This window comes from Panulirus ornatus, chromosome 12 (assembly GCF_036320965.1).
Source record: "Panulirus ornatus isolate Po-2019 chromosome 12, ASM3632096v1, whole genome shotgun sequence".
NCBI classification, from domain to species: Eukaryota; Metazoa; Arthropoda; class Malacostraca; order Decapoda; family Palinuridae; genus Panulirus; species Panulirus ornatus.
The window spans coordinates 27,742,569-27,764,490 of NC_092235.1; the positions used below are offsets into that span (position 1 = coordinate 27,742,569).

Genomic DNA, 21,922 nt, shown 5'->3' on the forward strand with positions numbered 1-21,922 from the left:
CATATTGAAGAGACATTATTAAACAATTTCATCTGTAATATTACTCATTCCAGTTGAATATAATTTTTTCATCTTGTTTCATATTCATAACTGGAGTGGAAGTTCTACAAATTGCTAATTACCTGAATTTCAAGTTTCAATCACTAATCACTGTATGTTTTCCATAGTAAAACATTAATGGAACACAGATATATGTTATTGCTCTGATTTTAGTGTGACTTTATGTCCTATTTGTGCATTTTGATTAGACGGTCTCTTGGAAACCGAAAGGAAAAATTAAAGTATATGAATTTTGCGCTTTTTCCCCCTCATAACAGAATGGCAGTACTGTACAAGAATTGTGGAGTTAAGCTTTCAAATCTCTTATATTATAGAGTCACTTGGTGATGTGATTTTCAAATCTTTCTCATATTATAGTCAGTATAATATTGAATAGACTGATGATTGTGTATAATTATAGGAGTCACTCGCTGTTTCTGTACGAGTCACATGCCGTTTTCTGTTGTATTCCAGCGGCAGCGGCAACGTGGACCAGTATTTCGAACCTGTCCCGTATGCGAGAGAAATTTTGACTCCCGTGCCAAGTTGGAAATCCACATTCGGACTCACACAGGGGAAAGACCCTTCGCCTGCTCACACTGCCCCTATCAAGCATGCCAGATGTCAACATTAACCTCTCATATGAGGACTCACACTGGAGAAAAGCCATTCCAGTGCCCTTTCTGTTCTCACCGTGCCAGACAGAAAGGGTCCCTCAACAAGCATATTAGAGTTGTTCACAGTACATTGATCCATGAGAGAGGAAAGGTTTGGACGGGTAACATGTCAAATACTTAAGAATTAGTAGCCATCTTATCAACACTTAACCTGACGAAAAGGGATTGTACATTGGATTTGAATGTATTGAGGTAAGAATATGTTATTAAATCAGGAGTAGTTATATTGGGGATTTGATACGTGAGTTGGGAATTAGAATTGCTGATTTTTCATGTGAATGGCTTTTATTGTTTTTGTGTTTATCTTATGAATTAGGCACAATGAGATTGAAAAGTTTTATGAAAAAAAAGAAGCTTATCTTTTATGATACACCCATGGTCATAGATTTTATTTGATGTTGTATCATAACTAAAGACTAATATTATTTTCATACCAACATCTAGTTCCAACTGCTTTCTTTACCTTTCTTCTCAGGATTTTTCAAGTCCACTTTAATGGGCTTTATCTTGACACTCCCTACTCTTCCAATTTTTTTTTCTTAAAGTAGATGCAAATTTGCTGTTTATATTTTAGGCCATTGTAGGTCTTGGTCTTGTAATTAAAAGTAAATTTTTGTATATGGGCTTAGCATGTATCTTTACAGTGCATCTTCTTTTTTTTTTTTTTTCCTTTCATTTTTACAATGAAATATGGAAAAAAGATTATCAGAAGTGAGAAAAAACTAGAAAGGTTATAGTAGCCCATTTTCAGAAAACGTCTCAAATAGCAGTCTGTAGGTGGAGAGATTCTTTTTTTTGAAGAATAATTAATTTGATTAGATTAAAAAATGTGAATAAATCATATCATACTTGTTGATAGCATATGAACATTGCTGCTGCACAAGATAACAGAGCAATTCATTGTCAGCCTGAATTTATATTTATGTTTGTGATATCTTTACAAACTAAACCATAAAAAGTTTATATAGTATGTTTTGTTGTTATATGTATTTAAGCCTCGTATGAAAGTTTTATATGTGATGACTGGTCCACGTGAAAGTGGCAGATTATTGGGAGTGACCAAAGAGATAACTCCATGGTTATTCCCAAAACTGTTGACAACTTAAGCAAGTAAAAGACACAGGCAGGCTGTTGAATGAAAAGTCACATACCATTTCTCTCGCTCTCTCTCTCTCTCTCTCTCTCTCTCTCTCTCTCTCTCTCTGACACATGGAGCAACATTACAACATATTAGAGAATGTCCAAAGGAGGGCATTGAAGATGGTATCTGAAATGAAGCTTGAAATGTAGTATGAGGGGTCCATGTTATGAATTTGCACACTGCAAGAGAGAAGAGGAAACTTGATTGTATTCTTCAAGTTTCTAAATCACTGTGAATATATCAACAGTGAACAGTTTACTGAAGGATGCAAAGAAGGAACAACCAGATGTTAAAGGAAGAAAGTAGGCATGAAACCTGATCGAAAAAATTTAATGTAGTACATGTGAGGATAAACAGAATAAACTAAGTGATAAGATTGTGGATACAGAAATGAAAAAAGTTTCATAATTAGACTATAGAAGTGAAATATGTTACATAATTAAGATGGTTTGATAAGCTGCAATGAGCAAAGAGCTCCTTTCGTGTACTCAACAAATAGGTAACTGCCCATATGCACTGAACACAAGAAAACAGTGAGTGTGTAAGGATGAAATATATATATATATATATATATATATATATATATATATATATATATATATATTCCTTTTTATTATATATTCCTGTGATCCTTTCCAATATATATATAGTTTTTTTTCCCCAAAGAAGAAACAGAGAAAGGGGGCCAAGTGAGGAGATTCCCTCTAAGGCTCATTTCTCTGTTCTTAATGCTAGCTTGCTAATGCAGAAAATGGCGAATATGTATGAAAAAAAATATAATATATATATATTATCTCTGGGGATATAGGGATAGGGGAGAAAGATTGCCTCTCAGTATTCCCTGCGTGTTGTAAAAGGCAACGGAAAGGAGAGAAAGCTGTGGCTGGAAATCTTCTTTTCCAGTTTGTTTTTTTCAGAAGAAGGAACAGAGAAGGGGACCATGTGAGGATTTTCCCTCTTAGGCTCCATTCTTTGTTCTTAATGCTACCTTGCTAATGCGGGAAATGGTGAATATATATATATATATATATATATATATATATATATATATATATATATATATATATATATATATATATATATATATAAATTTATTTTGCTTTGTCGCTGTCTCCCGTGTTTGCGAGGTAGCGATATATATATATATATATATATATATATATATATATATATATATATATATATATATATATATATATTTTTTTTTTTTTTCAAACTATTCGCCGTTTCCCACATTAGCGAGGTAGCGTTAAGAACAGAGGACTGGGCCTTTGAGGGAATACCCTCACCTGGCCCAATTCTCTGTTCCTTCTTTTGGAAAATTAAAAAAAAAACCGAGAGGGGAGGATTTCCAGCCCCTGCTCCCTCCCCTTTTAGTCGCCTTCTACGACACGCAGGGAATACGTGGGAAGTACTCTTAATCCCCTATCCCCAGGGATAATATATATATATATATATATATATATATATATATATATATATATATATATGTTTTTTTATTATACTTTGTTGCCGTCTCCTGCGTCAGCGAGGTAGCGCAAGGAAACAGATGAAAGAATGGCCCAACTCACCCACACACACATGTATATACATACAAATCCACACACAGACATATACACATGTACATAATTCATACTTGTTGCCTCTATTCATTCCCATCACCACCCCACCACACATGAAATGACAACCGCCTCCTCCATCACGCATGTGAGGTACACTAGGAAAAGACAACAAAGGACACATTCATTCACACAGTCTCCAACAGTCATGTGTAATGCATATGTTACGTATATGTTATCCCTGGGGATAGGGGAGAAAGAACACTTCCCACGCATTCCCTGCATGACGTAGAAGGCGACTTAGTGGGAAGGGAGCATGGGGATGAAAGTTCTCCCCTCAAGTTTTGACTTTCCCAAAAGATGGAACAGAAAGGGAGGCCTAGTGAGGATCTTCCTTCTTAGGCTCAGTCCTCTGTTCTTAACACTACCTCGATATTGCAAGGTAGCGTTAAGAAGAGAGGACTGGACCTTTAAGGGATGCAATTTGTACCGAGCTTCTGGATCCCTTTGGTTCAAAAATTTCAACATATAATCGTTAGGTTGATAGAGTAAACTGCATTTTTCATATATATTTTGGACACAGTTCTTTTCTAGGTTCTTACCTGATGCGTGAATTGATAATTATCTACATATTCAAAATATATAAAAAATTAAGGGAAATGCATGGAGAACTTACCCACACTGATTGTCAGTGATGGTGTTCATTTGAAAAGATTCAAGATATAATTGATTTAAGAAATTTTTTTCAATTTTCACAAAATTTTCTACACAATTTTCTTTAGAAGGTTCTTCTTTATTGAATGACCTAATAATCATCTACATATTTAGAAAAATGTATTACAAAATACCTAAAATCTGAGTGTATTCGTAAGATATCTCAACCAATACACTCTTATTCTCCCTGGATGTGCTGAGGGTAATATCATGTCTCTTGGTTGTTTTGGTACTCTTATATGATGTTCCTTAACTTCAAGAGTGTGAAATTATTTTCATATATTCTACTATTTTGGTAATTTTGCGTTTAGGAGACTGACCCACTGCAAGCACTGGGGTAAACTAAGTTTCTTCTCTTTATATGGCTACAAATCTTTTCTTACATAACAGGGATTTTCCAGGACTTCTGGGGGTATAACAAAAAACATTAACCTCTTCTGGGATAGTAAAAAAAAATTTCAAGAAGGTATATGACCAAATCTAAAAGGAACAGGGCTTCTAGCCTGATCCCCCACTATGTATGGAAGAAGCGTGCACCTGAGAAACAAGGTGCCCAACCCAACCTCATGTGAATCCAGTCCAGGCTATGGTGAATTATGAAAATGTAATGCAATGTATGAATAAAGTGGTGAATGGTTATGGCAGTACTGACAAAACATAGCATACCTTTCACCTGCAAAAACCTTAATGTTAACTGTACTACAGGAAGAAACAGTTCCATAGGAAGGAAAGAAGCAAAGTTCCTCTGGGGAAACCAGTGTTTCCAAGATATATATATATATATATATATATATATATATTTTTTTTTTTCATACTATTCGCCATTTCCCGCGTTAGCAAGGTAGCGTTAAGAACAGAGGACTGGACCTTTGAGGGAACATCCTCACCTCTCCCCCTTCTCTGTTCCTTCTTTTGGAAAATTAAAAAAAAACAGAGGGGAGGATTTCCAGGAAGGAAGGAAGGGTGTGGAATTTTGTGATGCATGGCTTGTCACTGATGATACTGATAGTAATAATAATAATAATAATATGTATATATATATATATATATATATATATATATATATATATATATATATATATATTTTTTTTTTTTCTTTGTTGCTGTCTCCTGCGTTTGTGAGGTAGCGCAAGGAAACAGACGAAAGAAATGGCCCAACCCACCCCCATACACATGTATATACATACGTCCACACACGCAAATATACATACCTACACAGCTTTCCATGGTTTACCCCAGACGCTTCACATGCCCTGATTCAATCCACTGACAGCACGTCAACCCCGGTATACCACATTGATCCAATTCACTCTATTCCTTGCCCTCCTTTCACCCTTCTGCATGTTCAGGCCCCAATCACACAAAATCTTTTTCACTCCATCTTTCCACCTCCAATGTGGTCTCCCACTTCTCCTCGTTCCCCCCACCTCCGACACATATATCCTCTTGGTCAATCTTTCCTCACTCATTCTCTTCATATGCCCAAACCATTTCAAAACACCCTCTTCTGCTCTCTCAACCACACTCTTTTTATTTCCACACATCTCTCTTACCCTTATGTTACTCACTCGATCAAACCACCTCACACCACACATTGTCCTCAAATATCTCATTTCCAGCACATCCATCCTCCTGCGCACAACTCTATCCATAGCCCACGCCTCGCAACCATACAACATTGTTGGAACCACTATTCCTTCAAACATACCCATTTTTGCTTTCCGAGATAATGTTCTCGACTTCCACACATTCTTCAAGGCTCCCAGAATTTTCGCCCCCTCCCCCACCCTATGATTCACTTCTGCTTCCATGGTTCCATCCACTGCCAGATCCACTCCCAGATATTTAAAACACTTTACTTCCTCCAGTTTTTCTTCATTCAAACTTACCTCCCAATTGACTTGACCCTCACCCCTACTGTACCTAATAACCTTGCTCTTATTCACATTTACTCTTAACTTTCTTCTTTCACACACTTTACCAAACTCAGTCACCAGCTTCTGCAGTTTCTCACATGAATCAGCCACCAGCGCTGTATCATCAGCGAACAACAACTGACTCACTTCCCAAGCTCTCTCATCCCCAACAGACTTCATACTTACCCCTCTTTCCAAAGCCCTTGCATTTACCTCCCTAACAATGGGTGAATGAATGTGTTGGAAATAAAATGTTTGATGGCAGTATGTGGTGTGATTAAGTAAGTAGTGGAAGAGTGAGAGAGATGTTAGGTAAAAAGAGAGTTTGGTTGAAAGAGCAGAAGAGGATGTGCTGAAATGGTTTGGACATATGGAGAGAATGAATGAGGAAAGGCTGACAAAGAGGACATATGTGCCAGAAGTGGATGGAACAAGAAAGGGGAGACCAAATTGAAGATGGAAGGGTGGGGTAAAAAGGATTTTGAGTGATCGGGGTCTGAACATGCAGGAGGGTGAAATACTTTTACAGGATAGGGTGAATTGGAATGATGTGGTATACTAGGGTCAACGTGCCATCAGTGGACTGAACCAGGGCTTGTTAAGCATTAGGGTAAACCAAGGATATCTGTGGAGTTGGGTTGTGGATAGGGAGCTGTGGTTTCAGTACATTATGCATGACAGCTAGAGAATGAGTGTGATTGGATGTGGTCTTTCTTCATCTATTTCCTTTTGCTACCTTGCTAATGCAGGGGGCAACTGTTAGGTGTGGGGGAAGGGAATAGAGTGTATATGTTATCTCTTTTCTTTTCCCTCATGCATTTGTTATGCTGTTTCCTGTGGGGCAGGGTGGCATTGGGAATGGATGATTGTGGGCAAGTATGAGTATGTACTTATGTATATATACATATGTGTGTATATGTATTCATATATATGTATGTGTATGTGTATATATGTGGATGTGTCTTTCTTCATCTTTTTCCTGATGCTACCTTGCTAACATGGGAAATGGCGATCAAATATGAAAATATATTTACATATGTATATATATATATACATATATATACCCAAGAAGAATTATGGCTTATAAAATCACTTGTTATCTCTGGGGATAGGGGAGAAAGAATACTTCCCACGTATTCCCTGCGTGTCATAGAAGGCGACTAAAAGGGAAGGGAGCAGGGGGCTGGAAATCCTCCCCTCTCGTTTTTTTTTTTAAATTTCCAAAAGGAGGAACAGAGAAGGGGGCTAGGTGAGGATATTCCCCCAAAGGCCCAGTCCTCTGTTCTTAACGCTACCTCGCTAACGCGGGAAATGGCAAATAGTTTGAAAAAATATATATATATATATATATATATATATATATATATATATATATATATATATATATATATATATGTTAGAAGCAGTGAAAAGTTTTTATCAAGGATGTAAGGCATGTGTACGTGTAGGAAGTGAGGAAAGTGATTGGTTCTCAGTGAATGTAGGTTTGCGGCAGGGGTGTGTAATGTCTCCATGGTTGTTTAATTTGTTTATGAATGGGGTTGTTAGGGAGGTGAATGCAAGAGTTTTGGAAAGAGGGGCAAGTATGCAGTCTGTTGGGGATGAGAGAGCTTGGGAAGTGAGTCAGTTGTTGTTCGCTGATGATACAGCGCTGGTGGCTGATTCATGTGAGAAACTGCAGAAGCTGGTGACTGAGTTTGGTAAAGTGTGTGAAAGAAGAAAGTTAAGAGTAAATGTGAATAAGAGCAAGGTTATTAGGTATAGTAGGGTTGAGGGTCAAGTCAATTGGGAGGTAAGTTTGAATGGAGAAAAACTGGAGGAAGTAAAGTGTTTTAGATATCTGGGAGTGGATCTGGCAGCGGATGGAACCATGGAAGCGGAAGTGAATCATAGGGTGGGGGAGGGGGCGAAAATCCTGGGAGCCTTGAAGAATGTGTGGAAGTCGAGAACATTATCTCGGAAAGCAAAAATGGGTATGTTTGAAGGAATAGTGGTTCCAACAATGTTGTGTGGTTGCGAGGTGTGGGCTATGGATAGAGTAGTGCGCAGGAGGATGGATGTGCTGGAAATGAGATGTTTAAGGACAATATGTGGTGTGAGGTGGTTTGATCAAGTAAGTACTGTAAGGGTAAGAGAGATGTGTGGAAATAAGAAGAGCGTGGTTGAGAGAGCAGAAGAGGGTGTTTTGAAATGGTTTGGGCACATGGAGAGAATGAGTGAGGAAAGATTGACCAAGAGGATATGTTTGTCGGAGGTGGAGGGAACGAGGAGAAGTGGGAGACCAAATTGGAGGTGGAAAGATGGAGTGAAAAAGATTTTGAGTGATCAGGGCCTGAACATTCAGGAGGGTGAAAGGCGGGCAAGGAATAGAGTGAATTGGATCGATGTGGTGTACCGGGGTCGACGTGCTGTCAATGGATTGAATCAGGGCATGTGAAGCATCTGGGGTAAACCATGGAAAGTTTCTGTGAGGCTTGGATGTGGAAAGGGAGCTGTGGTTTCGGGCATTATTGCATGACAGCTAGAGACTGAGTGTGAACGAATGGGGCCTTTGTTATCTTCCTAGCGCTTCCTCGCACACATGTGGGGGGAGGGGGATGTTATTCCATGTGTGGCAAGGTGGCGATGGGAATGAATAAAGGCAGACAGTGTGAATTGCGTGCATGTGTATATATGTATATGTCTGTGTGTGTATATATATGTGTACATTCAGATATATGGGTATGTATATTTGCGTGTGTGGACGTGTATGTATATGCATGTGTATGGCGGTGGGTTGGGCCATTTCTTTCGTCTGTTTCCTTGCGCTGCCTCGCAAATGCGGGAGACAGCGACAAAGCAAAATGAATAAGATATATATATATATATATATATATATATATATATATATATATATATATATTTTTTTTTTGCTTTGTCGCTGTCTCCCGCGTTTGCGAGGTAGCGCAAGGAAACAGACGAAAGAAATGGCCCAACCCACCCCCATACACATGTATATACATACGTCCACACACGCAAATATACATACCTACACAGCTTTCCATGGTTTACCCCAGACGCTTCACATGCCCTGATTCAATCCACTGACAGCACGTCAACCCCGGTATACCACATCGATCCAATTCACTCTATTCCTTGCCCTCCTTTCACCCTCCTGCATGTTCAGGCCCCGATCACACAAAATCTTTTTCACTCCATCTTTCCACCTCCAATTTGGTCTCCCACTTCTCCTCGTTCCCTCCACCTCCGACACATATATCCTCTTGGTCAATCTTTCCTCACTCATTCTCTCCATGTGCCCAAACCATTTCAAAACACCCTCTTCTGCTCTCTCAACCACGCTCTTTTTATTTCCACACATCTCTCTTACCCTTACGTTACTTACTCGATCAAACCACCTCACACCACACATTGTCCTCAAACATCTCATTTCCAGCACATCCATCCTCCTGCGCACAACTCTATCCATAGCCCACGCCTCGCAACCATACAACATTGTTGGAACCACTATTCCTTCAAACATACCCATTTTTGCTTTCCGAGATAATGTTCTCGACTTCCACACATTCTTCAAGGCTCCCAGGATTTTCGCCCCCTCCCCCACCCTATGATCCACTTCCGCTTCCATGGTTCCATCCGCTGCCAGATCCACTCCCAGATATCTAAAACACTTTACTTCTTTTGGAAAGTAATATGGGATGTGAGAATATATATATATATATATATATATATTTTTTTTTTTTTATACTTTGTCGCTGTCTCCCGCGTTTGCGAGGTAGCGCAAGGAAACAGACGAAAGAAATGGCCCAACCCACCCCCATACACATGTATATACATACGTCCACACACACAAATATACATACCTACGCAGCTTTCCATGGTTTACCCCAGACGCTTCACATGCCTTGATTCAATCCACTGACAGCACGTCAACCCCGGTATACCACATCGCTCCAATTCACTCTATTCCTTGCCCTCCTTTCACCCTCCTGCATGTTCAGGCCCCGATCACACAAAATCTTTTTCACTCCATCTTTCCACCTCCAATTTGGTCTCCCTCTTCTCCTTGCTCCCTCCACCTCCGACACATATATCCTCTTGGTCAATCTTTCCTCACTCATCCTCTCCATGTGCCCAAACCACTTCAAAACACCCTCTTCTGCTCTCTCAACCACGCTCTTTTTATTTCCACACATCTCTCTTACCCTTACGTTACTCACTCGATCAAACCACCTCACACCACACATTGTCCTCAAACATCTCATTTCCAGCACATCCATCCTCCTGCGCACAACTCTATCCATAGCCCACGCCTCGCAACCATACAACATTGTTGGAACCACTATTCCTTCAAACATACCCATTTTTGCTTTCCGAGATAATGTTCTCGACTTCCACACATTCTTCAAGGCCCCCAGAATTTTCGCCCCCTCCCCCACCCTATGATCCACTTCCGCTTCCATGGTTCCATCCGCTGCGAGATCCACTCCCAGATATCTAAAACACTTCACTTCCTCCAGTTTTTCTCCATTCAAACTCACCTCCCAATTGACTTGACCCTCAACCCTACTGTACCTAATAACCTTGCTCTTATTCACATTTACTCTTAACTTTCTTCTTCCACACACTTTACCAAACTCAGTCACCAGCTTCTGCAGTTTCTCACATGAATCAGCCACCAGCGCTGTATCATCAGCGAACAACAACTGACTCACTTCCCAAGCTCTCTCATCCCCAACAGACTTCATACTTGCCCCTCTTTCCAAAACTCTTGCATTTACCTCCCTAACAACCCCATCCATAAACAAATTAAACAACCATGGAGACATCACACACCCCTGCCGCGAACCTACATTCACTGAGAACCAATCACTTTCCTCTCTTCCTACACGTACACATGCCTTACATCCTCGATAAAAACTTTTCACTGCTTCTAACAACTTTCCTCCCACACCATATATTCTTAATACCTTCCACAGAGCATCTCTATCAACTCTATCATATGCCTTCTCCAGATCCATAAATGCTACATACAAATCCATTTGCTTTTCTAAGTATTTCTCACATACATTCTTCAAAGCAAACACCTGATCCACACATCCTCTACCACTTCTGAAACCACACTGCTCTTCCCCAATCTGATGCTCTGTGCATGCCTTCACCCTCTCAATCAATACCCTCCCATATAATTTACCAGGAATACTCAACAAACTTATACCTCTGTAATTTGAGCACTCACTCTTATCCCCTTTGCCTTTGTACAATGGCACTATGCACGCATTCCGCCAATCCTCAGGCACCTCACCATGAGTCATACATACATTAAATAACCTTACCAACCAGCCAACAATACAGTCACCACCTTTTTTAATAAATTCCACTGCAATACCATCCAAACCTGCTGCCTTGCCGGCTTTCATCTTCCGCAAAGCTTTCACTACCTCTTCTCTGTTTACCAAATCATTTTCCCTAACCCTCTCACTTTGCACACCACCTCGACCAAAACACCCTATATCTGCCACTCTATCATCAAACACATTCAACAAACCTTCAAAATACTCACTCCATCTCCTTCTCACATCACCACTACTTGTTATCACCTCCCCATTTGCGCCCTTCACTGAAGTTCCCATTTGCTCCCTTGTCTTACGCTCTTTATTTACCTCCTTCCAGAACATCTTTTTATTCTCCCTAAAATTTAATGATACTCTCTCACCCCAACTCTCATTTGCCCTTTTTTTCACCTCTTGCACCTTTCTCTTGACCTCCTGTCTCTTTCTTTTATACATCTCCCACTCAGTTGCATTTTTTCCCTGCAAAAATCGTCCAAATGCCTCTCTCTTCTCTTTCACTAATACTCTTACTTCTTCATCCCACCACTCACTACCCTTTCTAATCAACCCACCTCCCACTCGTCTCATGCCACAAGCATCTTTTGCGCAATCCATCACTGATTCCCTAAATACATCCCATTCCTCCCCCACTCCCCTTACTTCCATTGTTCTCACCTTTTTCCATTCTGTACTCAGTCTCTCCTGGTACTTCCTCACACAGGTCTCCTTCTCAAGCTCACTTACTCTCACCACCCTCTTCACCCCAACATTCACTCTTCTTTTCTGAAAACCCATACAAATCTTCACCTTAGCCTCCACAAGATAATGATCAGACATCCCTCCAGTTGCACCTCTCAGCACATTAGCATCCAAAAGTCTCTCTTTCGCACGCCTGTCAATTAACACGTAATCCAATAACGCTCTCTGGCCATCTCTCCTACTTACATAAGTATACTTATGTATATCTCGCTTTTTAAACCAGGTATTCCCAATCATCAGTCCTTTTTCAGCACATAAATCTACAAGCTCTTCACCATTTCCATTTACAACACTGAACACCCCATGTATACCAATTATTCCCTCAACTGCCACATTACATATATATATATATATATATATATATATTGGTTCCAACAATGTTGTATGGTTGCGAGGCGTGGGCTATGGATAGAGTTGTGCGCAGGAGGATGGATGTGCTGGAAATGAGATGTTTGAGGACAATGTGTGGTGTGAGGTGGTTTGATCGAGTGAGTAACATAAGGGTAAGAGAGATGTGTGGAAATAAAAAGAGCATGGTTGAGAGAGCAGAAGAGGGTGTTTTGAAGTGGTTTGGGCACATGGAGAGAATGAGTGAGGAAAGATTGACCAAGAGGATATATGTGTCGGAGGTGGAGGGAACGAGGAGAAGAGGGAGACCAAATTGGAGGTGGAAAGATGGAGTGAAAAAGATTTTGTGTGATCGGGGCCTGAACATGCAGGAGGGTGAAAGGAGGGCAAGGAATAGAGTGAATTGGAGCGATGCGGTATACCGGGGTTGACGTGCTGTCAGTGGATTGAAGCAAGGCATGTGAAGTGTCTGGGGTAAACATGGAAAGCTGTGTAGGTATGTATATTTGCGTGTGTGGACGTATGTATATACATGTGTATGGGGGGGATTGGGCCATTTCTTTCGTCTGTTTCCTTGCGCTACCTCGCAAACGCGGGAGACAGCGACAAAGTATAATAAAAATAAATAAATATATATATATTTTATCCCTGGGGTTAGGGGTGAAAGAATACTTCCCACGTATTCCCTGTGTGTCGTAGAAGGCGACTAAAAGGGGAGGGAGCGAGGGGTTGGAAATCCTCTCCTTTCGTTTTTTTTTTTTTTTTTTTTTTTTTTATTATTTTCCAAAAGAAGGAACAGAGAAGGGGGCCACATGAGGATATTCCCTCAAGGCCCAGTCCTCTGTTCTTAACGCTACCTCGCTAACGCGGGAAATGGCGAATAGTTTGAAAGAAAGAATATATATATATATATATATATATATATATATATATATATATATATATATATATATATACACACATACATCATCCCTCATGATAGGGGAGAAAGTATACTGCTCACATATTCCCAGCATGTCATAGAAGGCAACTAGAGGAGTGGGAGCTGGTAGCTAGAAATTCTCACATCCCATATTACTTTCCAAAAGAAGGAATGGAGTAAGGAAACAAGTGAGGAATCTTCCCTCCGAGGCTCTGTCATCTGTTCTTGATGCTACCTTTCCCATATTGGAAATGGTGAGCATGTATGAAAAAATATATACTTATATGAAAGGTTTGAGACGACTGACCTCCAAGTGATACAGCTTTGCCAGTTGACTTTTACCTTGTGTTGTAACCTGGAGTAAGCAGAGTCCAGTGACATCTTTATTATTATTATAATTACCCTGGGACCAATTTCTATGAAAGAGTCTTTGTGTTACCTAGAACCTTTCCAAAGACTTTTGCTGTCCATATATATATATATATGTATACACACACACACACACACACACACACACACACACACACACAACATATACCTTACCTTACTTGATGTGTGACCATACTTCACTTGCTAAAGGATACACCATAAGTGAAAAGTCATCTTTTGAGAGGCTGTATCAATGGAAGGATGGTGGCATCAGAGAATTTCTCACTCCAAAGGAGTCCACATTTCCCTGACCCTGGAGCTGCAGAAAACTTTAAAGAGAGAGCCTGGGTAACACAAGGACTGTTTTATTGAAATTGGTCCTGGGGTGATATAAATGAATAGATAGATCAATAGATGAATCAATAAACAAGTAAATCAATAGGTCAATAAATAATCAAATAGATAGATAGATAATACCTTACTATACCATCCTGCACCAGGATTCACTCCTGTCCTTATGAGGCTTTTGTAACACTCAGGACGTGGGCCACTTCCACTGGTCAGGAACACAGGTTATAAAGTGTTTCGATGTGTGTATGTCTGTGTGCAGAAAGTGTTCAATGTCTCCTTTATGGTAGTTGCATCGTGGGCATGAAGGGTTTTGGGATATGTTGAAGTGCTGTTTGTAGTGTTGTAATCATGTTACCTTGATGTATTACACCTGCATGAGGTTATACTACAAATGGAAAGTCACCTTTGGTGAGGCTGCATCATTGAAAGTACAGTCTCATCAGAGAACTTCTCATTCCATTAGAGTCCACATTTTCTTGCTAGCATTGGATTGCAGGAACCTCTGGAAGAAGATCCTGGGTAACTCAAGGACTCATTCTTAGGAAGTAGTCCAGGAATGATTATGAACAGAAATGTATGCATGTTACTGAATTCTGCCTGCTTGAGGTTACACTGTGAATGAGAGGTTACCTTGGCAAGGCTGTATCATCTACAGTTGATGATTGAAAGTACATCCTTGAAAAAGAATGTCTTACAATTATGTGTAGTGCAGCCTTGAAGCTATAGAAGCCCCTGGAAAAAGATTCGTGGGTAAAAGCAGGACCTTTTCAGAAAGAAGTCCTGGGGTAAATATAAAGCTGACTTAACCAAAATGAAGTGAACAGAACCAAACCTAACTTAATCTAACCAAACAAAACCTAAAATATTTAATCTGATTTAACATAAGATGGGGTATGAAGTGTCAGTTGGAGCCAAAGTCTCTTTGAATATTAGGGGACAGCTGTCAGTGGGGCCAAAGTGTCTGCTAACGTCTCACCAGGCCAATGAGATGCAAGTAATACTTGTGTTAATTGTAGTTAGGTGAAAATACATTATTATTATTATTATTATTATTATTATTATTATTATCATTATTATTATTATTATTACTAATGCATTATTCTTTATTATTATGACATGAAGTATGAGGGCTAGAGTGAATGTGTGCATTGAGTTTTTTCTTGACTGTCTCATGAAAGTCAGAAAATTCACTTGTTAAAATGATTAGATTGTTATTGGTTTTTGCAGTTTTATTATTTTTTATATGTGCATTGCAGTGAAGTTGATACATATGAATTAATTACCAAAAACAGATTAATTATATGTGAACACTTATGGGTGTTACTAGATGTTATAGTCTACACCTTATCTTTGAAAGCTAAACATTGTATAAAGGTGTCATACTTTGGACCCAAGAATCTGGGAATGAGGGGGTATGATATACGTGCCATGGAAAATGTACCCTGCGGTAATTTGATGTAGCATAAGCCACCCTCTCTGAATGTAGGGAAAAAGATAATTGCATACAGTATATTTCTTGAATGCATGAGCAACTATTTGAGTGTTTGTATGTGTAAAGATTCTTCGATACCAGACCTGGCAAAGGCTCATCAATGACATCCCATTTTCAGAGTGCCATTACTGGCACACATCAGCCCATGTGTGACTGTGAGTACATGGGTATGTTTAAAAAAAAGCTGGAGACATTTGTTGTGTAAGATGTGAGTTATAATGAATTTTTTCAGTAGTTTTTATTGACTATTGTTTCAGAAATATTAAGTGGAGTCTTGTTACATATTTACATGCACATGCATACATACAAACATATACACTCATATATATATATATATATATATATATATATATATATATATATATATATATATATATATATAACGCGGGAAATGGCGAATAGTTTAAAAAAAGAAAGAATATATATATATATATATATATATATATATATATATATATATATATATATATATATATAAAATACATAATAATCGCTATTCCTCGTGTCAGTGAGGTAGCGCTAGGAAGCAGACGAAGAATGTCCCATCCACTCATTTACACACACACACACACACACACACACATATATATATATATATATATATATATATATATATATATATATATATATATATACGAGCATTTTCCCTTATTTTCCAAAATTACAGTACACAAAATTAATATTGCTAAGTGAATGATCATAATTGGATCATAAGTAATGTAAAATTTTAATGATATTCAGTTAAATGCTTAAAATATGGGTCTTTTCTTCATGAATGTTCTTCTCATAAGTATTCCTTCCTTCTCCTTGAGTGTTCTCTAAAAGGCTTTTGTAAAAAAGTGCCCCATGCATTAGAAAAATGAAAGTTTTGATGTGATATGCATACCTGTCTGTAAATGTGAGATTAATTTGGTTGTTAGTAATTGGATAATTTATTACACATACCAAATTCCTCAAGCGAATTCATTTATTATATGATCCATTTGTGAAAGTTATGTCTGTTATCAGTTATTCTTGATGCGTTTATGACATACGTGCGGAGAAGTACTATATTGAAATGAAAATGCGGAAAGCAGATAGTATTGGAAGAGTGACGTTATGTTATCTTTGTTTTTCCAGTTGGGGGCTCTGGGCAGCGTGGGCGGCATGATGAGCGTGTTTGGGCGCCGAGGGAGAGGTTCCAAAGTTTGTGGCTACTGTGGCAAGTGTTTTGTGCGCTCAGATGTTCTTGTTCAGCATGTTCGCACTCATACTGGCGAGAAGCCATATGCTTGTCCTCACTGCCCATATCGTGCCTCACAGCGAACACACCTGAGGCTACACTTACGACGTCACGACCAAACACCTACTGTTACCCAAGGGCAGCCACGTGCCCATTCACAAGTTCGTGCACAGACTCAAATTCAAGCCTTGAATCAGAGACATACTCATGTACAGAGTCAGGTTCACTCTTCCAATACTGTGACGGTCAATGCAGACATAACTACAAATGTCACCTCATCTTCAGTTGTAATTCATCAGCAATGAACTCTTTAATATTATGATTTAAACAGTAGTAATTAAAGGCTATTATATAAACATCATTTGATAGACATACTGTATATGAATTTAGATGTATAGAAATATTTTTGTTGATTATAGAATATGCATTACAAGAAATTTGATTTATGATGCGGTCAGATTTAAGACATAGATCTTGTTGGTTATTTTACTGCTGTTATGAAGCCTGCAAAATGAGATTAGTGCCATGAAACCATCAGAAATATTGCTGTACAGTGATTTGAGTCATGAACACTTGTGTTAATGATGTTTATAATAGGTTTAGAGAGATGAATGTGGTTACTACTGTTCAGTGAATTCCTCACCTATATGATGAAATTTGGTTCTTTTTTAGCTGTATTAAGGTAATAAATTATTCTCTTATGTTGTAGGAAGTGTAATTTCTTTCCTAAATAAAAGAAATTTGAAAGGTTTCGAGTTTTATTACTATTTTGTTGATAGTCTTTCTCAAGGCAATAGATTTTTATAAGTGGTAATGTATTATGTAGTGCAGGCAAATGTCTTCTGTCCACACACTTCCATTCCAGACTCTTTACAAATAATCCAATATTTGCAAGTAACAGGTCATCATCGCTAAACAACGCATTCTCTAGATAACAAGACTATTAAACCTCTTTTGTTTTGTGATATATGTACATATTTTAGTATCAATAATGAAAATTTATTAGTAATGATGATAACAATAATGATTATATTGATACTTGTAATAGTAGTAATAATAATGATAATAATAATGGTAATAATAATAATGATAATAATGGTTATAGTAATGCTGATAATTGGTAATAGTAATAATACAAAGGAAATTGAAGAGCAACAGAGCACTAGATCCTTTTAAGGCTGTGTTAGTAGAAGAGATTAGAAACTTAGAAATTAGTGTAGCAAGAGAGAAAAGCATGCTGATGATTTAAAGAGAAATACCTGTAGACTTTTCAAGTTGCTTATGTGTAAATAATGTCAGCCTTGTATTTGAAATGGAGTATTTGTCAAGTTTGTTCTTGAATATGTCTATCATGATGACTTCAAGTTCTTTGATAGGTAAATCAAAGTACATTTTCTCATTCTAAGTAAAACTTCTGCCCATGAGTTTATATCTGAATGAAATCAGACAAATCCAGCCATAAGAAGCTGTTCAGATTTTCACAGCCCTTCATAATTTGGAATGATTGTATTGAATAACTATGTAACCTTTTTTCCTATTAGATAAGTCTTCTATATGACTCTCATAGGATTTGCTTCTCAATCTGTTGCTTGCTGTTGCACCCTCTCAGTTCTGTCCATATTTTACAAATTGGGTAACCACAATTAAACACAATGTTCAAGGTGGAGATGAACCAGTGAACTGTAAAGAGTGAGGACTGTTTCCTTAAACTTGAAAGCTTTACTTATGAATCCTAGAACTGTGATTGCCTTTTTTGCAACTTCTGATCGTTGCTTGCTTGGCTTTAGGTCATCAAAGATTATATCATACTGAAGTCTTTATCTTTATTTTCCTTTTGTAGCTCAGTAGAATTCATAATGAAGCTAGCCATCTTGTTCTACATTCTGACATGTAAAACTTGGTCCATATTGATATCAACCTATTACTTCCTCATAGGTTTCCTTTCCAGCCATATATGTATTTTTTCATGTTGTATAAATGGGATTAATGTTAGAGTTCCAAAGATATTCATATAGTAATGAAAATAATTGCTTCAGTGCTGTCACACTGATAATGTTTAGAAGTTCTGTAGTTGTGTCAGCACAATAAGCTAAAGAATGCATGAATACGGAAGACAATAGTGTCATCCCAGATTCACCTTTCAAGAGCCATAGAACATCATTATAATTTGCAAGCTTGAAATGTGGTATGTTTTTGTGACTCATGTTGACAAGCATTACAAGTAGTGTTGAAAGTAAGTCAAAAGATATTTGTTAATGATCACTTGTACTTACCTTTTCTCCACCTTTTGTATTATAGACTAGATCCTCAGTTGCCTAATATGTTCTCTTTACAAGTAGGATTCTCTTCAATTTGTAAAAGGGCAATATGAACTAAGTTTAAGTAGAGTCCATTCCTGGAGTTACTGGAAAAGGATCCTCCCAACTAATATGCCAATCTGTTAAGATTTTTTTTATGTAAACAACTTGTGCTTATAACAAATTTCTGCTGACTGGTCATAAAGTGTTTTGTGTACTTCTAGTGTGCTTGTAGGGATCCTGTAGACTCTTAATTTTTTATGAAGCTTATCTTTAATTTCCACAAATATCTTTTGTGAGTGTTCACCCTTTCCTGTGCAAGTGAAGTAGCATGAAAAACATGACTGAACCTTTGAGAGAAAATCCTCCATCAGCCCATTTCTCTGTTACTTTTATTGAAAATAGATATAGGAGTATATATAGGAATATAGATATATATGGCGATGGGAATAAATAAAGGTAGACTATGAATTATGTACATGTGTATATATGTATATGTCTGTGTGTGTATATATATGTGTACACTGAGATGTATAGGTATGTATATTTGTGTGGTGGACATGTATGTATATACATGTGTATGTGGGTGGGTTGGGCCATTCTTTCGTCTGTTTCCTTGCGCTACCTCGCTAACGTGGGAGACAGCGACAAAGCAAAATAAATGAATATAAATAGATATAGGAAGAGAGGATTTTCTGGACTCCAATTGCATCCTATTTTAGTCGCCTTCTGTGACACACAGGAAATGCTTGGCCAGTACTCTTTCCAAAATATTAAATTGGTTTTATCAACAACTACAGCATTTTTCAGCTCAGGATTATCAGATTATGATAAGCTTTAAGCAGGAGCAGGACACTACTGCCTAATTCATTCCTGTCATTGTTGAATATTGTACCTAGGAATATTGTGTGCAGCAAGGAAATCTCTATTTTTAGTATCTGACCAAGAATTAGAGACACTAATCATATGATTTTCTTCCAATGCAATTGTCTCTAACCTTTAAGATTTTGTTTCACATACTTTGTGCATTAACATTGTACTTTCTGATACATAGTAACAAGTCCCAACAATGTTGTATGGATGCAAGCTTGCGCATGGGCTATAGGTAGGAATGTATGGAATAGGTTTATGTGTTGGAAATTAAATGTCTAAGGACAGTATGTGGTGTGAGGAGGGTTGATTAATTAAGTAATGAAAGGGTGTGAGAGAGAGGTGTAGAAATTAGAAGAGAATGGTTTAGTGAGCTGAAGAGGGTGCGTTGAAATGGCTTGGACATTTGGAGAGAATGAGTTATGGGAGATTGACAAAGAGGATATATGTATATGTCAAGTGTGGAAAGGACAAGGGAGATGGAAGATGGAATAAAAAAAAGATTTTTAAGTGCTCGGGGCCTGAACAGGCAGGAGGGTGCAAGGCATGCATGGGATAGTGTGATCTTGAGCAGTAAGGTACACAGGGAGATGTGCTGTCAGTGGATTGAAACGGCATGTGATGCAGCCAGGGGAAACAACTGAAAGGTCTATGGGGCCTGGTTGTGGACAAGTGGTTGTGGTGCACTACACATGACAGCTAGTTGTGGATAGGTAGCTGTGGTTTCAGTTCATTACACATGACAGCTAGAAAATGGATGTAAGCAAATGAGGCCTTTTTTCATCTGCCCCTGGATCTATCTTGCTAACATAGGAGGTGGCAGACATGTAAGAGAAAAAAGACCAGATATATGACATGTTCCTGTTCTGATAAGTACTTATAGATGGGCAGGTCTGCTCCACACAGATTACATTTTTGAGCTAATACATATGTATAGACTCACTGAAGAGCTTGCCAAACAATGCAAGTTGTAACTTGTCCTTCATGAAAATGAAAGGCCACATGTAGAATTGTTGCCCCACATTTACAAACTCGACACCTTCCTGGGAACAAAGGTTCAATGATATGCTATTGAGACTGAACACCAGACTGAAAAATGCATTCCTGGTGCCAATCTTGGATAATACTCTTTAAATTATAATGTCTAAAGTTTTGTTTTGAAAATGACAAACAAGCTGGTGATATTTCTCCAGAAGCTCCTTTGAATTTCCTTGAGTATATGTTTTGGTATCTCCATGACTTATTAAAAGTATGTCATTGTTGGCACCAGCACAGACCTCCTTTATAATGTTGGCTGTATTGTCTATTTTGGCACTTGAAAAGAAAAATTGTTTATGGGAAAGGGATTCTTAGCATGGAGCTCCTCTAGCTGACCTTTGTTGATAGTCACTGACCAGCCTAACCTCGTGTTTATTGTCCCTTCATACATCCAAAGCCTGAAGTTATTGATTGTCCTAACTGGTAACAAAACCATTTTTTGAGAGAGGCTTAGCATCTCTGTGCAGTACTTGATAAGGTTAGTTTTCAAGACTAGGAGGAAAAGGATTAGTTTGGGGCACTTCAACACCTCAAGTTCATTCATTGGCACATCTAGCAAGCTGGTTTCAAGTATCCCGAAGGACATCTGCCCTGTGGGTAAGAGCCTTTATTTCATCAATAGCTACCATTACTGATGATGGTTCAGTAATGCACTGCAAACCCCTACCCCTTGCATAATCTTATCTTGAACCTATGTTATGAATGAAAATACATTAGAGATGTACATATCACAAAGCTATTATCATAACTTTAACATACACAAAGTGAGTTCCTATTGGCCGAGATGTTTGCATGTTTGTGTAGAAAAAGAGTAGAGTCTACAGTGTTAGCCCAGTTGCCGACCATAGCTCATACAGTTTAGATTATACAATGTT

The 21,922-nt window shown here is 38.3% G+C and overlaps 1 protein-coding gene across 12 annotated transcripts in view; it reads left to right on the plus strand.

The window, feature by feature from the left end:
• The window catches only part of LOC139751952 (uncharacterized), a 331,514-nt gene that overhangs the window by 249,804 nt on the left and 59,788 nt on the right, over positions 1–21,922 (plus strand). For 2 of the 12 annotated variants that reach the window (XM_071667682.1, XM_071667674.1), the window contains exon 5: positions 16,740–18,650. The exons of 9 other annotated variants lie outside the window; for them this stretch is intronic. In XM_071667682.1, coding sequence (XP_071523783.1) covers positions 16,740–17,147 — 408 coding nt within the window. In that variant the 3' untranslated portion in view covers positions 17,148–18,650. Of the gene's footprint in view, positions 1–513; positions 909–16,739; positions 18,651–21,922 lie in introns of those variants that run through there. One more of the 12 variants, XR_011713451.1, reaches the window with a different exon arrangement.